This window comes from Indicator indicator, chromosome 37, assembly GCF_027791375.1.
Source record: "Indicator indicator isolate 239-I01 chromosome 37, UM_Iind_1.1, whole genome shotgun sequence".
Taxonomy (NCBI): domain Eukaryota; kingdom Metazoa; phylum Chordata; class Aves; order Piciformes; family Indicatoridae; genus Indicator; species Indicator indicator.
Genome location: NC_072046.1, coordinates 733,027 through 755,479, shown reverse-complemented (window position 1 = coordinate 755,479; position 22,453 = coordinate 733,027). Strand labels below are relative to the sequence as shown.

The 22,453-nt window shown below is 57.2% G+C and overlaps 2 protein-coding genes across 2 annotated transcripts; one reads left to right on the top strand and one right to left on the bottom strand.

Annotated features, from left to right (window-relative positions):
* Positions 1-355: 355 nt before the first annotated feature.
* ABI3 (ABI family member 3) lies at positions 356-5,175 on the top strand. The gene is made up of 8 exons (XM_054396514.1): positions 356-472; positions 1,384-1,551; positions 2,554-2,730; positions 3,371-3,453; positions 3,623-3,718; positions 4,103-4,284; positions 4,417-4,539; positions 5,015-5,175. Exons 1-8 carry the CDS (start codon positions 356-358, stop codon positions 5,173-5,175), a joined length of 1,107 nt encoding a protein of 368 aa, XP_054252489.1.
* Positions 5,176-6,111: 936 nt separating this feature from the next.
* On the bottom strand, positions 6,112-15,437 carry PHOSPHO1 (phosphoethanolamine/phosphocholine phosphatase 1). Its single transcript, XM_054396492.1, has 4 exons — positions 15,315-15,437; positions 12,400-12,502; positions 9,181-9,282; positions 6,112-8,380 (listed from the first exon to the last, which is right to left on the bottom strand). The coding sequence occupies exons 3-4, from the start codon at positions 9,223-9,225 to the stop codon at positions 7,619-7,621; spliced, it is 807 nt and encodes a 268-aa protein (XP_054252467.1). The 5' UTR covers positions 9,226-9,282; positions 12,400-12,502; positions 15,315-15,437; the 3' UTR covers positions 6,112-7,618.
* Between the last annotated feature and the right edge of the window lie 7,016 nt (positions 15,438-22,453).

The following is a 22,453-nucleotide window of genomic DNA, read 5'->3' as shown; positions in this document are numbered from 1 at the left end:
TCAAGCCATGCTCATCCCCTGGGATGACCACCAGCCATGGCTGGGAGCTGCCCCCAAACACCTCCTTCATGGGGCTGGCACCACATTGTCTTCTCCCCCACTGACCCTTTCCAGGACTGCGATGTGAAGGCAGCCAAGCTGAGCTCCACGCCTGCGGGATGGCCCTGGCCGGGGACGGGGACACGGCGGCGCCCGCGGGCCCTGCGTCAGCACCGCCGCGAGCTTCGAAACGGCGCCGGGGAGGAAGTAGGAGCTGAGCCCAGCACGAAGGAGAGGCAGGAGCTGAGCCCAGCGCTAAAGAGAAGCAGGAGCTGAGCCCAGCACGAAGGAGAGGCAGGAGCTGGAGCCCAGCACCATGTCCGAGCTGGAGCAGCTGCAGCACCATGACATCCCAGCAGGCCGGGAGGTCCTGCGTGACCACCACTGCAACCTCCTCAGGGTCGCTGACTACTGTGAGAGCAACTACCTGGAGGTGAGGGGGACAAGGACAGCAGGGGGACATCGTGGAATGAGCTGTGGCTTTGGGGCTGGGTGAGATGCTGGGGACAGCTGAGAGCCCTCTGAGGCTGGTGGGTGATGTAGAAGGCTCTGACCTCAGAGATGGGAGCCTGAGCACCCCTATTAGCTGCATGCTGCTGTTTGGGGTTTTCCTCTCATGTCTCAGTTTGCCCTCTTGCTCCACAGCAGCTTTTCAAGGTGGGTTTGGGACAAAGGCAGAGTTCTCCAGGGGTTTGGTGCCTCTGGAGAAGCCTTGAGAGGGGACTAGGGACACTAACTCTGCCTGGGCTGTCTCTAGGGTTTTGGAGGTGCCTCCTGGCAGGGCAGAGGTGAGCTGGCTGCCTGCATACCCTCAGCAAGTGTGAAGCTCTGCCACTGTCAAACTCCTTCCTTCTGCCTGGCCCTTACTGAGGGAAGGGGAGACAGGAGCTTTTGGGGTGAAACAGGAGGGAAAAGGCTCATTCTGGCCCCATTTGCTGGGGACAGGTCCCTGTGTGCTTCATAGAGCTGTGGCTTTGCTGGCTGGGGCCAGCCCCTGAGGCTGCTCCCAAGGGGTTGAACCCACCAGAGCTGAGCTGAAATATCCTGAGAACTGAGAAAGCATCCTGAGCACGGTTGGTGGCATGGCCTCTTGTCCCCAAGGCTGACAGGAGGCTGAGCATCTTGGGGAGCATCCCAGGGAGCAAGCCTGGTGCTGGAAAAGCTGAACACCGGTGCTTGGTGGGTGTCCATGTGTCCTGCTGCTGGGGCTGGGGGAAGTTTGATGCATTTGGAAAGCAGAAGGAAGCATCTCTGCTACCCTGTGACTGCGGCGTGAAGAGGGAGAGCGGCGCTGGCCGCGTGGGGGTGGCCTCAGCCCTCCAGCTTGGGCTTTCCCCTCTGCAGGCCAGCGACAAGCGGAAGGCGCTGGAGGAGACGATGGCTCTGAGCACCCAGTCCCTGGCCAGTGTCACCTACCAGGTCAGCAGCCTGGCCACCGCCTTCCTCCGGCTGCTGGACCTGCAGGCGGCCGAGCTGCAGAAGGTGGAGGCTGATGTCAGCTGCGTGGCACAGGTGGGACCATCCTCCAACTGGTACTGGTGTGTGGTGGGGTTTGGGCCCTGAGAAGGGGGTGAGCTCCTGGGAGAGGGCACTTGGGCAGCTGGAAGGGGGTGAAGAGGCTGTCACACCACACACACCCCCCCCCCTCCCCAATAGCACCACCTCACAGTGGAAGTACAAAGGTTGGGAAATACTGGGACAGGTTGCCCAGGGAGGTGGTGGAGGCCCCATCCCTGGAGACATTCAAGGTCAAACTTGATGTGGCCCTGAACAGCCTGATCTGGTTGGAGATTGGCCTGCTTGCTGTGGGGAAGTTGGACAAGATGACCTTTCAGGGTCCCTATGAGGACCATCTCCTTGGGTGGTCGGGTGAGTCACCCAACACATCATAGGCAGATAAACTCATCTAGGGCTGGGAAAGTGGTCTCTGGGGTCTTCTCCCAGTCTAGGCCCTTGCAAATCCCAGCGGACAGCACCGTGAGAACTGCCTGGGAAGTCTCAGAGGAGCCAAAGCAGAGTTACAGGGCTCGGAGTGTTGGCCTGGCTACCGCTTTCCACTTGCTGGGGCCTGGCCTCATCCTCCCAGACCTTAGGGACATCAGTGCAGAGCCCTGTGGCCTCCCGCCCTCTTCCTGACACTGGGAGGCTGTCTGGAGCCTTTCCAGCCATGGGAGGAGACGAGACCCTGTGGTCATACTGGAAGCAGCAGGAAAACAGCTTATGAGCAGCCAAGGCTCACACATTCCCTCCCCATCCCCCACTGCCCTGTCCCCTTGTGCCCTGTTTTAGGGAGGGCCAGATCTGCTGTGGTGGCATCAGTGGCATCGCTGTGACAGAGAACAGGACCCGCCCCTGTGATTTTGTCCAGGCCAGGGGAGGGGTTCAGGCTCAATCCTGACCTTTCCTTGCAACCCTGTCCCTTACAGTCAGGGAGACAGGGCTGGGAGATGTGGTGGGACTTGGAGAGGGGGGAGAACAAAGGGCAGGCTTGTGAGGGCATTGTCATCTCTGCAGAGGGTTGACATGCACAAGGAGAAGGTGGCCCGCCGGGAGATCGGCTCCCTGACTGTCAGCAAGAGGTTCCCATCCTACCAGAAGGTCATGGCCCCCCCCAGCCCACCCTGCCTGGAGCCCTACTACAGGAAACCCCTCAACTTCAGCGTCCTGGATGACATTGGCCATGGCATAAAGGTCAGCCCAGGTCCAGGAGGGTGTCCCCCAGGGGTGAGGGAGCTTGGATTGGCTTTCTGGGTCCTTGATGTCCCCAGCGTTGCAGTGCTGGGTGCAGAGGTGAGCTCTAACCCCTCCTCAGTGGAGAACTGGGCTCTGTCCATACCCCACAGCCCACTCCAGGACTTGAGGTCTTGCTGGTCCCGTCTTGAGGAGGGGGACCATGGTGCAACACAGCAAAGGGAAGCTGTGGCACAGAAGTGCTTAGCAAAAGCCACCGGTGCTGAGCCAGGGCGCTCTCAGCTCCGTGCTGCCTTTCCCAGCACCCAAACCACCCCTGCAGGAAGACACCCACGGGGCTGGGAGGTCGAGCAGCCTCACGGGAGCGAGCCCCCAGCAAAGCCAGCGTGGGATTGGAGGGGAAGTGGTGACACTGGGACTGTGGTTCCCACGGTGGCAGGCACCTCTCAGCCGCCTCCCCAGCGCAGCGCTGCTGGCTCCTTCCGCTTGGCTGCTGCTGTGGGAGGGGGGCCCGGCAGAGACCTCAGGGTGCTGCTTCCCGTTGGGGGTGGGGGAGTGCCTCACAGCCCTCTGGGGTGCAGTGAAGTTTGTGGGGGTGACTGAAGCCCCCCTCAGCCATCACATCTCCCTGTGCCCACAGGACCACAGCACACAGCTGTCCCGCACGGGCACCCTGGCTCGCAAGGGCATCAAGGCAACGGTGCAGGCCTCGGGCACCTTGGGGTGAGTGTGGGGGTGAGCCTGGGGGACTTTGTCTTGCTGTGTCACCAAGTAGGTGACAGGAGTGGAGACAGAGCCACCAGCAGCACCACAGGCTTGCCCAGTGCTGCTGCCATGGGGATCTTGTCCCCATCCCCATGCCAGCTGGCAGCTCAGTGGCCTCTGCCCACAGGAGAGGCACTCGAGTCCCTGAGCCTATCCAGCCACCCGTGGTTCCTGAGGGAAAGCTCTCCACAGCCTCCTCCACCTCCTCACTGACATCCACCAGGTACCAGCACTGCCCAGGGGGGTTGGGAGGGTCTGAGAGGGGGGGTCAGAAGAACCCAGGGCAGCCACCATCACCTCACTGCTCTGGGGAGGTTCTGCTGCAAAGGGGCTTGGATGAAAAAGTGAGGATTTGGGGAGTGGGAGATTTGCTGCCCCAAGCAGTGCTTGTCTGTAGAGCAAAAATCTTCTCTCAGGGAGAGGGGAACTGAGGCTCAGGGTGGGGAAGGGGTTGGGACAGGATTTGCACACAGGTGCCAGGTTCTCCTGCCCACGTGGTGGTCACAGTGAGTGGCATGGGGCAAGTGGCTGTGTTCAAAGAGTGGGGGGCAGAGCCAGCCCCCCAGCCTGACCCCCCACCCTGACACCACTGCTCTTCCAACCCCAGCTCGAGTGGAACCCCAGCAGCCCCCAGTGAAGGCATCCCAGTACCACCACCACTGCCCTCCCTGCCAGGGCCATCTCCACCACCTGCAGCCATCATCCCACCACCTCCACCTCTCCCTGGGGACCTGCCCCCACCACCTCTAGGGGACCTTCCTGTGCCTCCACTGGACCTCATACCTCCAGGTGAGTGGTTGGTGGTCCAGGGATGCTCAGCATGGCGGGGGGGGGGGGCGTTTAGTGGAGACATGGGGGCTGCAGATGGCCTCTGCCTTCCTTGGAGCTCTTCATCCCCCACTGATCCTGTGGGTTCTGCAGCCCCTGATGACCTTGAACCACCACCACCACCACCAGCTTTGCCTGACTTTGAGGATTTGGCCCCACCACCACCACCTGCCACAGAGGATCCTCCCTGGGCCCCAGAGAACTACCTGGAGAAAGGTACAGAGGATCCTTAGCTCTCCCTGATCTTTTCACCATGGTGTTTGAAAGGAGGTCGTAGTGAGGTGGGAGTTGGTGATGGGAGGAGAGAGAAAACGGCCTCGAGTTGCCCCAGGGGAGGTTCAGGTTGGCCATGAGGAACAATCTCTTCCCTGCAAGAGTGGTCAGGCATTGGAACAGGCTGCCCAGGGAGGTGGTGGAGTTCAAGAAATGGTTGGGTGGCCCTGGTTGGGGTTGGGGTGCTGGTTGGGTTTGATCTGAGAGAGCTTCTCCGGCCTCAACCTTTCTGTGGTTGTGTGACTGTGGGTTGGGCCCCGGCCCCCACCTGCAGCACTGGGCTGGGACCTTGAGTGGCACCGTGGTCTGCAGGGCAGGACAGTGAGGCTCAAGCCCCTCCTCTCCTGCCCTTCTTGGCAGTGGCCTGTCCCCTGTGGTGGCCCTGCTGGGCTCATGGTCTTTCTCCCTCCTCTCCCAGTGGTGGCTCTCTACCCCTACACACGGCAGAAGGAGCTGGAGCTCTCCTTCCAGCCCGGCGCCCTCCTCTTCGTCACGCGGCGCTACTCGGACGGCTGGTGTGAGGGGGTGCTGGGGCAGGAAGCAGGCTTCTTCCCTGGCAACTATGTGGAGCCCTTCTGACCACCCAGGACAGGCAGCCTCCAGCACCCTCCCACCCCGGATTGGCCGCATCCTGCTCCTGCTGGGGCAGGGCTGCTCTTTGCCTCTCCAGTTTGGCTTTGCGTGGCTGAGGCCTCAGAGAACTGTTTGGGTTGGGAAAGACCTCTGAAGATCATGGAGTGCAATCATCAACCCAGCACCTTCATGCCCACTAAACCATGTCCCCAGGTGCCATGGTGGTGGTCAAGATGCTGGTCCCGTGGGCTGATCCTGGTGATGTTTCTGGTAGTAAGAGCCATGCAGGACCAGCACATAGATACAGGAGATCATAGAGTGAGTTGGGTTGGAAGGGACCTTAAAGATCATCCAGTTCCAACTCCCTGTCATGGGCAGGATGCCTTCCACTAGACCAGGCTGCTGAAGGCCTCATCCAGCCTGGCATCCACAGCTTCCCTGGACAACCTATTCCAGTGTCTCCCCACCCTCACTCTAAAGAACTTCTTCCTGATCTCACTCCAGCCTCTTCCAGTCTGAAGCCATCACTCCTTGTCCTGTCACTCCATGCCTTTGTCAAAAGTCCCTCCCCAGCGCTCCCTTCATGCACTGAAAGGCTGCTCTAAGGTCTTGAAGCCTTCTCTTCTCCAGGCTGAACAGCCCCAGCTCTCTCAGCATGGCCTCACAGCAGAGGTGCTCCAGCCTTTTGATCATTTCCTTGGCCTTCTCTGGCCCCTCTCCAACAATGTGGCCAAACACCCACAAGGACAAAGCAGCACCCAGGGACCTTCCTACTCTCCCCACCAGCTTAAAACAAGAGGGACAAACCAGGGCTCCCACTCCCCACAGTGTCCTCTGCAGAGCATCACTTGTAGCCTGGCCCCACTCTTCTGCTCTCCCTCCAGTGCTGTCCCCATTCTCACCAGTTTAAGGAAGAGAAACCACAAACTTGAGAGCCATTTCACAGCCAGGTTTATGGCCTGGATACAAACAACTTTGTGTATCTGCAATATAGAGAGATCTGTCTATATACATATATATGGTGTTTTGTTTTGTTTTGTTTTTAATTCCATGGCTTTAAGTTCCACACAGTTGAACAGGCTCTGGAGGAGGAAGAACAAAGAGATGTGTGCATGGTGGTGGTGGGGAGGTGAGAAATGAAAGAGAGAGGAGGAACAACTTCAGAGCTGCTTTGGTTATTTCCTTACTGCTGGGGTTTGCTGCCAGGGTTTTGATGCTTTGGAGTTGGTAGAAGCCACCCTCAGGGGCTGGTAAGGCTGTGGATAAATCCAGGAGAAGCCAACACCAGAGAGCAGCCAATACTGTAGGGCCCCCCTGCAGAGTGCAATTAGAAGGGGTAATTAATACTGCAGTGGGGCAAAGGGAGGAGGGGTCACTGCAGGTGGGGTGGGATTCTGGCCTCTGGGGACCCAATGCCAGGAGAAGAGCTACAGCACCACACCTCCCTGGGTTGGGGGGGAGGTTTGGCACCTCTCAACCAGGTCAGGAGGAGAAATTCTTCCCCTCCCTCCAAGCTGCTAGGGGAGTGGACAGGATCCAGCAAACAGGAGGAGATGATTGGTAATGGCTCAGGCAAGGAGGGACCTGCCTGCTCCGGGGGCATGGCAGATGCTTTGCCCTGGAAACAGAAGCAGAGGATGGAGATGGGAGGCAAGGGCAGGTCCTTCTCCCACAGAGGGATGTGGTCACTGTGCCCATGCCCTGGGTGGGGATGGGCCAGAGGAGGGTTTTTGCAAGGTACCACCTTCCCAAGAGGTTTCCTGTCCCTCATGTCATGATTATTATTTTTTTTTTTTTTCCCAGAGAATAAAGTCTCAGGAGACAAATTTTGAGTCCATCACGAGGCTCAGCAGCTGAGCCAGGGGCTGCCCTGCCCAGGCTGGGTGTGGTGGGCAAACTGGAGAGGCTGGGCAGCAGGAATGTCCCAGATTCAACTTCCAGTAGCCTCCCAGAAGAGGCAAGGAGCCCTCAAGCATCAGGTTCAAGGCAACAACACGGTGGCTCCTGGCGTGGCCAGCGGAGGGGATGATGAAGGCAGGAGGAAGCATACGCAGGGCCCAGCTCAGGGGGAGCTGGCTGCTTCTGGTCTTTTAGGAATTGCTCTTGTCAAGTCAAAAAGGAGAGAAGAAAAACCCCCTTACAACAAAAGCTCATCACCACTTAGTGTTGGCAAACACCCACGCCGGAGCAGATCTCCAAGCTGCATAGAGAAGGCTTCGTCTCAACGTGGCAGGGGAAGGAGATGGGTGGGACCTAGAGAAAGTGCTTTCATCGTTGGGAAGAGAGGAGCTTGGAGAGGAAAGGCAGGAAAGTGACCCAGGAGTCAGGGTGGGGGCTGAGCAAGCAGTGCCAACGATCTCAGGGTACAGGATGTGACCCCCCCCCGCCTTGCCCCAAGCTTCTCCTTTCCCAGCTGCTCCTAGCGAGCAAAGTCTCTTCCAGGCCAGCCTCAACACTTCTTCTTGAGGAGCTCCTGGAGATAGTGGGCAACTTCTGCAGCTGACTCCCAGGGGACAAGGGTGGCCTGAAAAGCTCCAGGTTGCTTCTTCTCCATCTCTTGGGCCATGTGGTGCATGGGGTAGCCCTTGCGGGGGAAAGCCACATAGGCTGCAGTCAGAGTCACGGAGGGGCAGAAGTCGTTGGCGCCGTCGCCCACGTAGAAGACCCTCTCAAACTCCACCTCCTCCTGGGCTCTCTCTGCCAGGTACTCCGTCAGGATCTTGCGCTTGCACATGTTGGCCGGGCAGTCAAGGCACTTGTGGCTGTGGTAGGGCCCCAGGGTGAAGTACCCTCTCTTGTCAAAGCTGGAGGGGTTGCTGAAGACCTTGCGGAAGAGGGAGTAGAAACCGGCGGCCCGCAGCTTGCACTCGATGCCGAACATGTTGGCGTCGGAGATGAGGATGATCTCGAAGAGCTCGTGGTGCTTGGAGAGGAACTGGAAGAGCTCTGGCATGCCAGGGGAGAGGGGGATGTTCTCATAGACAGCCTTGAAGTCCCCCATCCTGACGCCCTGCTCGCCCATGTAGGCCAGCACCCGCTGCATGTATTCGTTGTAGAAGCCCTCGCGGAAGGTCTGCCGGAGCTGCTCCGGCAGCGCCTGCCCCGGCGCCGCCCGCACCACCGACTCGTCGCTGTTCTCGTCGATGATGGTCTCGTCGAAATCAAACACCAGCAGGTACCTGGGAGGCCGAGGACTGGCCATGCCAACACCCTGCCAGGTTGGGGAGGACACACACAGGCCAGGCTGTTAGCTCCAGGGGGCTTGGCTCCGGCCGTGGCACGGGGCGATGGCGGCGATGGCAGCGGAGGAGGCTGCCAGCCCTGCGGTGCTGCTCCTTGCCTGCCTTGCCCCCACACCTCAGTAGCTTATTAACCCAGCTGGGCTTGGAGTGGGAGAGAGGGGGGAGGTAATCCCCTGCTGCCAGACCTCAGCCCTGGCCCTAAAGCCTTGATCCTGCCTATAAAGAGATCATTCTGTCACTGCTAAGCTGTTCCTGCGCTCAAGGAGGTCACTGTGCCGAGTGTCCTCCCAGGGGATGTGGGGACAGCACAGGCCTCGGGGTGTTCTGTGCTGGGAGGGTCCTTGGGGAGGGGGTTTACTCCCCAGCCAGCTCCTGTCCCACCTCTGAAATGGGGCTTGTGTCCCTGCAGACCCTTCTTGCTGCCAGGACAGGGCTGGTCCATCCCAGCAGAGGAAAACACTTTGCAGGTTGAGTTTTTGCTGCATCACCCAGGTGCAGTTTTCCCCCTGGGTTGGGTTGGGTTGGGTTGGGCACCAGAAGCTCCTGAGAGGCCTGGGATAACTTGGAGCTGCCTCCTGCCCTGCTCCAAACCCAAAGGAACCCCACTGCCATGGTGCAAACCCAGTGAGCCCCAGCCCAGCCTCCCAGTGCCCACCCACCGCCCATCCTGACTGCTCCAGCCAGAGGTTTGCAGGATGGGGACCCAACCTTGAGAGGACAGGGGACAACCCCATCCAGAAAGGCCCAGGCTGGGGGGAATGGCACTGACCTTAAACAGGCATGGCAGCCCCACACCCTCACAGCACCTTTTCATTTTAAGACCATCTCAGTCTGCAGGCTGTGCTTGGGGCTCGCTGAGCTCCTCCCCTGCCTGCAAACCACACAAAGAGGGAGACATTGGTCAGTGGTTTGGCATCTCCCCAGCTGCCACCTTCAGGCACAGCACCAAATCATAGAGTCAAGGAATGGGTTGGCTTGGAAGGGACCTTGAAGATCAGCCAGTTCCAACCCCACCCCCCTGCCATGGGCAGGGACATCTCCCACCAGCCCAGGTTGCTCAAGGCCTCATCCAGCCTGGCCTTGAACACCTCCAGGGAGGAGGCATCCAGAATTCCCCTGGGCAACTTGTGCCAGTGTTTCCCCACCCTCACTCCAAAGAATTTCTTCCTAATCTCCAGTCTCAATTTCCTCTTTTCCAGCTCAAAGCCATTTCACCTCATCCTGTCACTCCAAGCCTTTGTCAACAGTCTGTCCCCAGCTCTCCTGGAGCCCCTTCAGGTACTGGAAGGCTGCTCTAAAGTCTCCCTGGAGCCTTCTCCAGGCTGAAGAGCCCCAACTCCCTCAGCCTGTCCCCACAGGGCAGGTTCTCCATCCCTCTGATCATCTTTGTGACCTCCTCTATACCCTCTCTGGCAGCTCCAGGTCCTTATGCTGGGGGCACCAGACCTGGAGGCAGTGCTGCAGGTGTGGTCTCAGCAGAGCAGAGCAGGGGGGCAGAATCCTCTCCCTGTGCTGCTGCTCTCCCTGCTTTGGATGCTGCCCAGCTCATGGCTGCCTTCTGGGCTGGCAGTGCCCATGGCCCCCTCATGGTGAGTTTTCCATCAGCTGACACCCCCAAGTCCTTCTCAAGCCTGCTCCCTCAAATGTCACAGCACAGCCAAGCTGGGGACTTTCTGTACCAGCAACAGAGGAATTAAAGGAGCCTCCAGGGAATGGGGTGAGTGGGCAGAGCCCATTTAATGTTTCTGATCCCTCCTAATGCCCTGGAGCAGCCAGGCTTTGCTGCACTGAAAGCAGGCAGCAGAACAGCTTGGCAATGGAAGCCCAGCAGCCCCTGGCCTGTGCCAAACACTTCCCCCATTTTTTTGCAGCAGAATTTAATGGAGCAATTAAGCTGAATGCAAGCAGGTCCCCAGGCAGCTCCAGGGAGGATGTGCCAGGCTGCTGCCCCCAAGCCAAGCCTGAGCCCAGAGTATGTCACTAGGATTTTGCTGACCTCTTGTGGTTCTCAGTGATGACAGCAGAGTGATGGGAAAGCTCAACCAACCAATCAGCCAACTAACCAACCAGCCAGCCAACTAACCAACCAGCCAGCCAACCAATCAGCCAACTAACCACCCAATCAGCCAACTAACCACCCAATCAGCCAGCCAACCACCCAGCCAGCCAACCAACCAGCCAGCCAACCAACCAATCAGCCAGCCAACCAATCAGCCAGCCAACCAATCAGCCAGCCAACCACCCAGCCAACTAACCAGCCAGCCAACCAACCATTCAACTACCCAACCAGCCAACCATCCAACTACCCAACCATCCATCCAAACAAGTAACCAACCATCCATCCAACCAACTAACCAACCACCCATCCAACCAAGTAACCAACCATCCTACCAACTAACCAACCACCCATCCAACCATCCATCCATCCATCCATCCATCCATCCATCCATCCATCCATCCATCCATCCAACCAACTAACCAACCATCCAAGCAACCATCCAACCACCCATCCAACCAACCATCCAACCAACTAAACAACCATCCATCCAACCATTCAACCAACCAACCTCCCAACTAGTTTGGCAGCCAAACCCTGCTCCAAACTCAGCAGGATGGTCGGCAGGAGGAACCACAGCGTGGCACACAGGAAAGCCTTAACTGGGCACCAGTGGCTTGGCTTGAGTGAGGCTGGGAGCCTTTCAAAGCCTTTTTATTTCCTGCCATCAGCAGGCCAACAGGGAAAGATTTTTTTCAGCTGAAGCTGGGGAGGATTTGGCTGGTTGGAAGCCCAGCATCCAACTATTTTGGGCACAGCCACAACTCCTGACTCTACTAAAATACTAAAGCTGAGTGGAAGTGGGTGCTGGAAATTCAACCCTATGGTTGGCAGCTCCTCAAAGGGATTGTTTGTGAAGGCTTCAGCCCAAACACCAGGTTCTGGCTTTGCAGAAGCATCCTCCGAGTGCTGATCTTTATTTGCAGACATCATTTGAAGGCAAATAAAGCTACAGCCAGCCTGGGAGTGGGATTGGTCACTACTATTTTCAGGTCCAGACCAAGGGAAACAGGAAAAAAAAAAAAGAAAGGATTAAACATCACAAAACTGAGATTTTGGTTGTGATGTTTTATGGAGCTGCCAGTGGCAGGGGGAAAGAATTTGGGTCTAAGCCTTAAGGAGATTTTGTGCAGTTGAGGCATAGGATGGCTCAGGTTGGAAGGGACCTCAGAGATCATCTACTCCAACCTCACTGCTATGGGCAGGGACACCTCTCAACTACAACATCCAGCCTGGCCTTGATCACCTCCAGGGAGGAGGCATCCACAACCTCCCTGGGCAGCCTATTCCAGAGTCTCACCACCCTCAGACTGAAGAACTTCTTCCTCAGCTCCAGTCTAACCCTGCTCTCCCTCAGCTTCAAACCATTCCCCCTTGTCCTGTCTCTAGTCACCCTCAGAATTCCCTCTACAGCCTTCCTGCAGGATCCCTTCAGCTATTGGAAGGCAGCTCCAGGCAGCCCCTGGAGTCTTCTTTTCTCCAGGCTGAACACCCCCAGCTCCCTCAGCCTGTCCTCACTGCAGAGCTGCTCCAGCCCTTGGCTCATCTTTGTGGCCTCCTCTGGACTCACTCCACCAACTCTGTGTCCTTCTTATGCTGAGGACACCAGATCTGGACACAGTATTTGAGGCGGGGTCTCAGCAGAGCAGAGTCAGGGGGCAGGGTCCCCTCTCTTGCCCTGCTGCCCACGCACAGTATGGGAGCTGGAGTCTCACAAGACCAGAGTCCGACCAGCAGTGTCCGTGGGCACCTCCCAGCTGGCTCAGTTTGGAGCAGGGAGAAGCAGAATCTCTGCAGAACCTAAATCCCTGCAGGACCTGAATCCCTGCAGGACCTGAATCCCTGCAGGACCTAAATCCCTGCAGGACCTAAATCCCTGCAGGCCTGTGTCAGTGCTCCCAGCAGAGCTATTTCTGGGTGCAGATGACTCACCCGGCGCCTGCCTTCCGGCCCGGGGTCCGTCCACCTTCAGCAGCAAAGGGACTCCCTCCAGAAGCAAAGCAGAGTGGCCACACTTCCTAACATGGTGTGAAGCCTGGGAACAGAAAATCCAACAGGTATTTGCTCCTTACTTGCATCAATTAAACAAAATGAATCCAGGATGAGAGTCAGATTAGACCCAAATCAAGCACTGAGCTGCTGGGTTCACTGGCAGGGTGATTTCCAGGGTAGTTGATCTCCAAAATCAATCCCACAGAATCCCAGCATGGTGAGGGTGGGAAGGGTCCTCTGGAGATCAGCCAGACCAAGTCCCCCTGCTAAAGCAGGGCACCCACAGCACAGGAGCACAATGCCCAGGGGAGGTTGGAAGCTCTCCAGACAAGGAGACTCCACAACCTCTCTGGGCAGCCTGCTCCAGGCCTCCAGCACCCTTACACCAAAGAAGTTTCTCCTCCTGGTCAGGTGGAACTTCCTGGGTTCCAGTTTGTGCCCCTTGCCTCTTGTCCTGTCCCTGGGCACCACTGAGCAGAGTCTGGCCCCAGCCTCTTAGCCCCCAGCCTTTAGTTCTTGCTGAGCATTGCTCAGATCCCCTCTGGGGCTGCTCTTCTCCAGGCTCTCAGCCCCAGGGCTCTCTGCCTTTGCTCCTCGCAGAGCTGCTGCAGATCTCTCAGCATCTCCATAGCCTCCACTGGACTCTCTCCAGTAGTTCCCTGACCATTCTCTTGCTGTTTTCTTCCCCTCTGGGATCCCTCCAGGACCCTTCTGCCCCAAAGAGGCTCAGGGAGGACAGACTGAATCCCAGTAACATTCATCACCCTCCTTATCTCCCCCATCAGCTCTTGCTGAGTCCCAGCTGGGTGACTTCAAGCTCAGTCCTGGGAAGGGTTCAGAGCAGGACAAGCTACAGGGAGCAGATCAGCACTGTGCTGAGCAGGGCAGGGACACCTCCCACTAGCCCAGGTGGTTCAAAGCCTCATCCAGCCTTGCCTTCAACACTTCCAGGGAGGGGGCATCCACAACCTCTCCAGGCAACCTGTTCCAGTCTCTCTCTACCACCCTCATAGCAAAGAACCTCTTCCTAATGTCCAATCTAAATGCCTTCTTCTCTAGTTGCAAACCATTGTTCCTTGCCCACTCCAAGCCCTTGCAAAAAGTCCTTCTTCAGCTCTCCTGTAGCCCCTTCAGATACTGGGAACCTTAACCTTAAAACCCCATTTGATATCTCTGGTGTATAAGACATGTTTGGAGCTCCTTTTCTCCATTTGAACTTAAACCTCAACCACTGACCTTTGGCAAAGTCATTTGTCACTGTCCCCAGCCCCAAGGCAGTATTAAAGGCAAAGCAAGAGGGCAGAGGGCCATGGTTTAGGGGTAGTGGTGGGACTGTGAGCTCCAGGTGAGTGGCTGGACTTGGTTCAGAGATTCATGGCATGGTGTGGGTCGGAAGGGACCTTAGAGATCATCTGGTTCCAACCCCCTGCCATGGGCAGGGACACCTCCCACCAGCCCAGGTTGCTCAAGACCTCATCTAGCCTGGCCTTGAACACCTGCAGGGAGGGGACATCCACAACCTCCCTGGGCAACCTGTTCCAGTGTCTCACCTTTGATGATCTCAAAGGTCTCTTCCCACCTCAACAGTTCTGTGGTTCTGTGTTTCTGTGACAGAGTTCTGCTGCCCCAGAAAGCAAAGTTGGGGGGGAGGAGGGGGGGAAATATCCTTCTCCAGCACCATGCAGTTTATCATAAGGATCATGAGTCAATTTCCCCACTTCTGGAATAAAGCCTGACCTGCTCCTAGCCCTGATCATCCAGAACAGCTCCCGGCGATAAAGGAAATGAGCAAATCAGTAACAAATCACCAGCGCAGAGCTCAGAGGGGTGTCTCTGCCAACCCCCACCAGGCACCTCCTCACCCCTTCTTGTGCTCCGTGGCTCCTGCTTCACCTCAACCCTCCCCGGAGCAGTGTTGAAGGGGACCGGGAAAACCCTCCTTGGGATTAGGGGTGTCCCCTCGCAGGGCTGCAGGGCCGGGACCGGTCCCCTCGGGCTGTGGGGATGTTCCCGTTTTTTTATGGTGTTTATTTTCCCTGCCTCCTGCCAGAAAGCTGCTGCGATGTTACCGGTGCCAAAGCTCTCGGTTTTGCAAGAAAAAAATTGCCTGCACCGGGCAGGTTTAGCTCCCAGCCCGCTGCGGCTGGCAGGCGGCGGGGGTGGGATTGATAGGAAGGGTCCAAACCCAGACCACCACCCTCCGCCCCCTCCACCAAGTTGCGGTGCCAGAGCCGCTGCTGGGCACACGTAGCCAGCGGCCTCTCGCCCTCCCGGTCACCGGCCGGGACTGACAGCGGCTGCTGCTGCGGCTCCGGTACCGGGCACGCTCCAGCGCTGCTGCCCGGGGAGCGGGACCGCTGCCGACTCAAGCACGGCCGCTCTTCGGGTCCTCCTGGCATCGGTGATAGCCGCAACGGGGCTGACTCATGCACGATCCTGCCCGCTCGGCCCTCTCGGTACGGGCACCAGCCGCACCGGTCCCTGCAAGGTCGTACCGGATCGGTACCTCCTGGCGCCGGCACCAGCCGCTCCGGTCTGCGAAAGGTCGTATCGGATCGGCACCTCCCGAGGCCGGCACCCGCCGCCCCGGTTCCTTGCAAGGTCGTATCGGATCGGTACCTCCCGGTACCGGCACCCACCACCCCGCTTCCTTACAAGGTCGTACCGTATCGGCACCTCCCAGTACCGGCAGCAGCAGCCCCAGCCAGCGGAGACCCCCACTGAGGGGGCACAACCCAGTACCGGCACCAACCGCAGCGGATCCGCATCTCCCGATGCCGACACACGGAGCCTCCTGTCAGGTCGGCACCTCCCGGTACCGCCGCTCCGGTGCAGACTCAACGCCTGATCCTTACCGAGTCGTAATCTCCCGGTTCACAATGGTGCCGGTGGAGGGGTGCACAGGGACGCCGGACGGGACCGGTCGGGTCCCGGTGATTCGAGACGGGGGAAGAGCGGTACAACCGGTGCGGAGCGGAGCGGCAAGAGCCGCTGGCAGGGCTGCCGCGGACGCGGCCCCTTTAAGGCGACGCAGCCGGAGCCGCGGCGCGAGTCGGCGGAACAACCGCAGTGCCTCTACGTCACCGGCCGCGCAGCCAATCACAGCCTCGCCGACGCGCACGGAGCGGGCGGGGCCTGCCGGAGCCACGCCCCCAGCCCCGCAGGGCGGGGGAGCGGCTGGGGCGCGATATCAGCCCCCCCGCGGCGCTCCCCGGCTGTACCGCGGCGGCAGCGCTGCTCTGCTCTGCTCTGCTCTGCGAAGCTCCCAAGTCGGCATTAAACAACACCACCCCCACCCCCCCCCCCGGACAGAAACATCTAATTTAGCCTTTTGGGGACGTTTTGATCCCAAAACGAGAGGGGGTGCGTCGTGCAGAGCGCACGGGGCTGTCCCCAAAATAGATCCTGGGGTGGGGAATCGGTGCCAGCTCCGGGGAAAGCTCCCAGATCGACTTGAAAAACAACCTCCTCCCCGCCTCGAAACAGTCAGTTTAGCCTTTTTGAGGAGGTTTTGCCCCAAAATGAGGGGGCTGCAGCCTGCAGTCCCCACAAAGAGTGCCCCAAAACGCATTCTTGCGGGGGCAGTCGGTGCCAGCTTGGGGCAAAGCTCCCAAATCGACTTTAAACAACTTTCCCCCTCCCCCCCAGACAGCCAGTTTAGCCTTTTGGGGAGGTTTTACCCCAAAACGAGGGGTCTGCAGCATCATCATAGGAGGGGTGTCCGCGATATACATCCTTGGGAGGGGTACCGGCGCCAGCTCCGTTGAAAACTTGCAAATCAATATCAAAAACCAACCTCCCCCCTTTGAAACTGTCACTTTAGCCTTTTTCAGGAGGTTTTGCCCCAAAACGAGGGGTGTGCAGCCTGTAGACCCCATGAATGGGACCCCGAAATGTATCCTGGGAGGGGAAATCGGTGCCAGGTCCGGGGAAAGAAGCTTTAACCGGGCACAGAGGAACCAACCCCCGGGGCTGAGCTGCTCCTTGCAGCTCCGGTGGTGGTGGTGGTGAAGGAAGCAGAAGCTAATTTTAGGTCCCCCCAGGCATGGAATTGCAGGGTGCCCGTCCAGGCAGGGCATCCACACCCCGAAAAAAAACACCCTCCTCGGCGGCAGGGTGGTGGCTGAGTGGTATCTTGGGTTTTGCAGGGTGGCTCAGTTGTCCCGAAGTCGCCTGTGATAAAATAAAAGCCCAGAAGAGCAGCTTGTTCCAAGGGTGTGGGGCAGGGAGGGGACCCAGCAGCACCACCTCAAAAAAAAACCCTCCTGTGGTTAAAGAGACCACCAGAGGTTGAGGGTTTTAATTAAAGAGGGCTAAGAATGGAAAGATGCAAAGAAAAATCAAGAAGTCTGGAAAACAAGAAACCCAAACCCACAAGCACCCCACATTTTTTTGCTCCCTTTGAGGGTTGGATGGATGAGAGGGGAGGGGGAGGAGGGGAGGTGTGTCCCTGTGCTAGCAGGGCTGGGACATGCCACGTTGTCCTGGTGCAGAAGCTGTGGCACCCAAAACTCTAAAGTTCTTCCATTTGGTCCTTAACGTGGCAAAATTTTGGTCCTTATTTCAGAAAAAAAAAATAAAATTGGTCCCTGTTTTGGAAAAATGTGGTCCCAGTGCTGGCAAAACTTAGTCCTAATTTTGGCAGGATTTGGTGCTAATTTTGGCAAGATGTGGTCCTTATTTCAGCAAAATTTGGTCCTCAGTTTGGGCAAAATTTGGTCCCCATTTGGGCAAAATTCAATTCCAACCCCAGGCAAAGCAGAGCTCAGGGTGGCTTCTGCAGCCAGACTGTTGCTCTTCCAAGACCAAGGGCTCCTGTCAGTGGTTCCCAGGGACAGGACAAGGGGCAAGAGGCACAAACTGGCACCTAGGAGGTTCCATCTGAACAGGAGGAGAAACTTCTTGGTGCGAGGGTGCTGGAGGCCTGGAGCAGGCTGCCCAGAGAGGTTGTGGAGTCTCCTTCTCTGGAGAGTTTCCAAACCCAGCTGGACATTATGATCCTGGGCAAGCTGCTGTGGGTGCCCTGCTGGAACAGGGGGCTTGGAGTGGATGCTCTCCAGAGGTCCCTTCCCACCCTCCCCTTTCCCTGATCTTTCCTTCCAGCCCTTGCTCCCTTGACCTTTACAGCCCAACAGCTGCCCACAGCCAACCCTGGGGCCCAGGGCAATATTTGACCATTCTTTAAGTCTGAGCCATTTTTGGCACCCCCTGCACAGGGTGGGTTTGCCTGGTTCTCCTCTGGTATTCCCCTTCCCTACCACACACAGACTTTGGAGTTCCACCAGCTCTTCTATCACAGGGCACCATGTCCAGGCCATTTCTCAGTGGGTGGAAGACAAGTGGGCAACTCAAAAGGGCAAATTCTCCACTGCCTCCTGTCTCCTTCCCACTGCAAAGCAGGGGGAGGGCAAAGATCATTCCAGAAGCATCACAGACAGAAGGGTTTGGCAAGGGTGCTCCTGTATCCCAGTGATTTTCCACTGTTAAGAAGCCCTGGGGAGCAAGTCAGGACACCACTTTCTGCACTGGGCTGACCTGGCTCCTGGCAACCCCTGAATAAGCTGGGGCCACCCTCTCCTGAACACACAGATTCCTCACAATGGGTGGAACATCCCTGTGCCACAGGACTGACTCTGCTGCAGGCTGTTTGTCCTCCTGGGTTTTCCACCACCCCAAGTTGGGATTGCATCAGCACATAACCAACCCTGAGGCCACACAGTGTCCACGTAGCTGCCTGGTTGCTTGTCCCAGGCCACTCCTTGGTTTATTTCCATCCTGCAGCACACACAAGGAGTTTGGTTCAGGCAAGTTCAGTAGCTGCCCTGGAATCAGTCTGGGTCTCCATGGCCTGGCCACTCATGGGCTGCAAGATGGAGTTTTTTTATTCTTTTTTGTTGGAGGGGAAGAAGCTCTGAGTGAAACCAAAGCTTTATTTGAGGGAGCTGAGTCCTAAAGTCAATCTTCAAGGCACACAAAGAAGAAAACTGCAGCTCCTCACCACAGTGTCCTGTGACACACAGGGTTCCCTTCACAGCAATAAAGCATTGGTGGCCAAGTGATGTTTGTGTGGTCAATAGCAGGAAGAACCTCCAGAAGTAACAAGCAAGAAGACAGCAAAGTCTATTCATTCCCCTTCACCACGTGGAAAGACCTTCTCCTGCTTCTCTGAGGCCATCCCAGTGCAGCTGTGGGGACACTTGGCATGGAACATGGGCAGCTGTGCTCAGCTGGGGCACACCAGGCTGAGCTGAAGCCTCCCTAAGCTTCCCCTGCTGCCAGGGGCTTCAGTCTGGAGAAGGCTCCAAGGAGACCACATTGCGGCCTTCCAGGATCTGAAGGGGGCTACAAGAAAGCTGGGGAGGGACTTTTGAGGGTTTCAGGGAGTGATAGGACTGGGGGGAATGGAGCAAAACTAGAAATGGGGAGATTCAGATTGGATGTCAGGAAGAAATTCTTCCCCATGAGGGTGGTGAGAGCCTGGCACAGGTTGCCCAGGGAGGTGGTGGAAGCCTCATCCCTGGAGGTTTTTGCAGCCAGGCTGGAGGTGGCTGTGAGCAACCTGCTGTGGTGTGAGGTGTCCCTGCCCATGGCAGGAGGCTTGGAGCTGGCTGAGCCTTGAGGTCCCTTCCTGACAATTCTGTGAATGCTAAAAGTGACTACAGAAGAAAGAAGGCCTGGCTGGAGGAGTGGAGAGGTCACCACCCAGCAGGAGGCAAAGCATTTCCTATGCTGTGTTCTGCAGAAGGTGTGGAGATCAGGGGCACAGGGACAGGGCAGGGCTCTTTATCAGGTGGGATAAGCTTCTGCTGAGGTGGCACAAGAGACACAGCTGGAGCTGACTACCTCCACATGCCCCAGGTCAGTGACAGCAGCCTCAGGCTGGTGAGCAGAGTGAGATGATGATGATGATGATGTACTCAGGACCCACAGCCCATTTTGCCAGACACATCTCACTCAGGCAGCTGGGGAATCTTTCCCATGGGAGGAAGCTCAACCTCCATCTGCTTTGTCACAAACCAAGCCTAAAAATCCTCCTACTCCTTGTCAGTCATCCAACAGAAGGACCACAAAGGGCTGCAGCAGCTCTCCTGTGGGGACAGGCTGAGGGGGTTGGGGTTGTTTAACCTGGAGAAGAAGGCTCCAGGGAGACCTTAGAGCAGCCTTCCAGGACCTGAAGGAGGCTACAGGAGAGCTGGGGAGGGACTTTTGAGAAGGGTTAGGAGTGACAGGATGAGGGACAATGGCTTTGAGCTGGGAGAGGGAAAATGGAGAATGGAGATGAGGAAGAAATTCTTTAGAGTGAGGGTGAGGAGACACTGGAACAGGTTGCCCAGGGAGGCTGTGGAGGTGTTCAGGGCCAGGCTGGATGAGGCCTTGAGCAGCTGAGTCTAGCTGAGAGGTGTCCCTGCCCATGGCAGGGGGGTTGGAGTAGATGATCTCTGAGGTCCCTTCCAACCTGAGCCATTCTAGGATTCTGTGTTCCTCCTGCAGGTCTGTCTCCTCCTGACCAGACCAGAGATCAAATCAGAACCATTAAGGTTGGAGAAGACCTCTAAAATCAAATCCAACCAGCAACCCAACCCCACCATGGCCACTCAACCACGGCCCCAGGTGCCACGGCCACAGGTTCCTTGATCCCCTCCAGGGATGGGGACTCCACCACCTCCCTGGGCAGCCTGTGCCAACCCCTGACCACTCTTGCAGGACAGAAACTGTTCCTCATGTCCAACCTGAACCTCCCCTGGTGCAACTTGAAGCTGGTTTCTCCTGTTGCATCCCAGCCTCCTGGGAAATGATTTCCCTGTGGGATGGGAAAAGCCAAGAGCTGTGCCAGCAGCAGAAGGCACTGCCAGCTAATGAGCTGCAATTAATTGGAAGCTCTGAATTTCTGCTCTGTGGCAATCTCAATGTTATTTCTGTCATCTTGAAGCAGCAGGCAGAGCAGGAAGGATGCCTCTGAGCACTGAAAATCTGCCTCAGATGAGGGAAGTCCAACCAGTGAGACACTGCCCTGCACTCCAGTCTCTTGCTGGTGGGGACAAAAAGCTGCAAGCTGCAGAGGGAAGGAGGCAACATTCCAGAGCAAGGAGGGATTCTCCTAGGAACTGACAACTAAATGGCTCAGATCCAGGATTTCCAGAGGCAAGGGGCACCAACTCTTCACTCCAGGGAGCCCAGGATCTTCTGCCACCCTCCCCAGTTGCCTTGGTGATGGCTGCTGAATCATTTTCCACTCCAAGCCTGCCTCTGAAGTGGACAGTTAGGTAATGTGCCTCCTTGCTGCTCATTCCTCAAAGCTCTGCTCCTTGGGAAGGAGGTCATCAGGCAGCCACCAGCAAATCCAAGCCCTCTGCTGATGCCTTTGCTTTCAGCAGCCTGTGAGGCAGGGCAGGGAACCTGCTGTGAAATCCTGGGGCTTACATAAGGGCCAGAGCATGGTTACCAAAGCAGAGCTTGAGCAGGACACAGCCTTCAAGTGTCAGGAGACCTTTGGACTATTCCTGAGCTCTGAGGCTCAGAAGAAAGCTGAGACCTTCGTGCCTGGGCTGTCTTGGAGGGAGTCATTTTCCAGGCTGAGCTAATTTTATGTATCATTACCCTGAGCCATCTCCTCTTGGCTGCCTTCTGGTCCCTGCTTAGCTCAAGTGGCCAGAAACACCTCTTGAGATGAGGAAGAGTTCATAGAATGGGTTGGGTTGGAAGGGACCTTCAGGATCATCCAGTTCCAACCTCCTGCCATGGGCAGGGACACCTCCCACCAGCCCAGGTTGCTCAAGGTCTCATCCAGCCTCCACCAACCTGTTCCAGTCTCTCCCCACCCTCACTGGCAAGAATTTCTTCCTCCTCTCCAGTCTCACTCTCCCCTCTCCCACCTCCAAGCCATTGTCCCTGCTCCTGTCACTCCAAACCCTTGTCCAAAGTCCCTTCCCAGCTCTCCTGGAGCCCCCTTCAGGTACTTGGGAGTTCCCAACTGCTCTTTGTTTCTGGTGTTCATGGCTTTTTTCCCCCCCTCTGGGTAGGAGCTTTGCCATAACCACACAGCAAGGAGGTGACTGATTCCCACCCCCATGATCAGAACATTCACTTAGCCACGGCCTGAAAAACCTTAAAGGAGGAATTGTAGCAGAAAAACCTAAAAAAAAAAAAAAAAAAAAAGAACTGAAAAGGGAACTGGTGATGCTGGTGGTGAGGGCAGCAGCATCTCTCCCTCCTGACAGGTCTCTGAGGCCTCCATCTGCAGGAGGAGGAGATTTTTGGAGGCTGTTTGACATCTCTGTCAGGGACATGGAGGTGTCCTCCCCCAGCCTGCCAGTGGCACCAAGCTGTGTGGTGTGGCTGCCACGCTGGAGGGAAGGGATCCACCCAGAGGGAGCTGGACAGGTTGCAGGGATGGGGCAGTGCCAACCTCAGGAAGCTGAACACAGCCAAGTGCAAAGTCCTGCAGATCAGCCAGGGCACTGCCAAGCACAGATCCAGGCAGGATGGAGAATGGATAAAGAGCAGTGCTGAGGAGAAGGATTTGGGGGTGCTGGTGGAGGAGAGGCTCCATGTGAGCCAGCAATGGGCAGGTGGGGCCCAGAGCCAGCCTTGTCCTGGGCTGATCCCCAGCAGTGTGGGCAGCAGGGGCAGGGAGAGGATTCTGCCCCTCTGCTGCATGATGCTGAGGCCTCCCCTGCAGTGCTGGGGCAGCTCTGGAGCCCTCAGCACAGCACAGCCAGGGACCTGTGGGAGCAGGGCCAGAGGGGCCATGACCATTGCATAACCTTGAAAGGAAGAGGAAGGAAGAGCTTGGAGCAGTTGGAACTTCCCAACTGCTTCCTCCTGACCCCCCACTGCAGTTCATTGCTTAGATTTCTATTGAGGGCTGAAGCTAGCAAGAAGTAAGAGATTTAACAAAAGGAAAGGAGGAGAAAGCTGCAGCCCAGACCTCAGGCATCCAGCCCCTGGCCACCAGGATGACTGAACTGGGAAAAGCAGCAAGGATCCTGCTGGG

What these genes read in the sequence shown, in the direction of transcription:
- ABI3 (XM_054396514.1), top strand. Translation starts at nt 356, where the DNA reads ATGTCCGAGCTGGAGCAGCTGCAGCACCATGACATCCCAGCAGGCCGG. An exon ending in ACATTGGCCATGGCATAAAG is followed by an intron (nt 2,731 to 3,370) that starts GTCAGCCCAGGT and finishes CTGTGCCCACAG; the next exon opens with GACCACAGCACACAGCTGTC. An exon ending in ACTGGACCTCATACCTCCAG is followed by an intron (nt 4,285 to 4,416) that starts GTGAGTGGTTGG and finishes TGGGTTCTGCAG; the next exon opens with CCCCTGATGACCTTGAACCA.
- PHOSPHO1 (XM_054396492.1), bottom strand. Translation starts at nt 9,225, where the DNA reads ATGAAAAGGTGCTGTGAGGGTGTGGGGCTGCCATGCCTGTTTAAG. An exon ending in GGCTGCCATGCCTGTTTAAG is followed by an intron (nt 8,381 to 9,180) that starts GTCAGTGCCATT and finishes CCAACCTGGCAG; the next exon opens with GGTGTTGGCATGGCCAGTCC.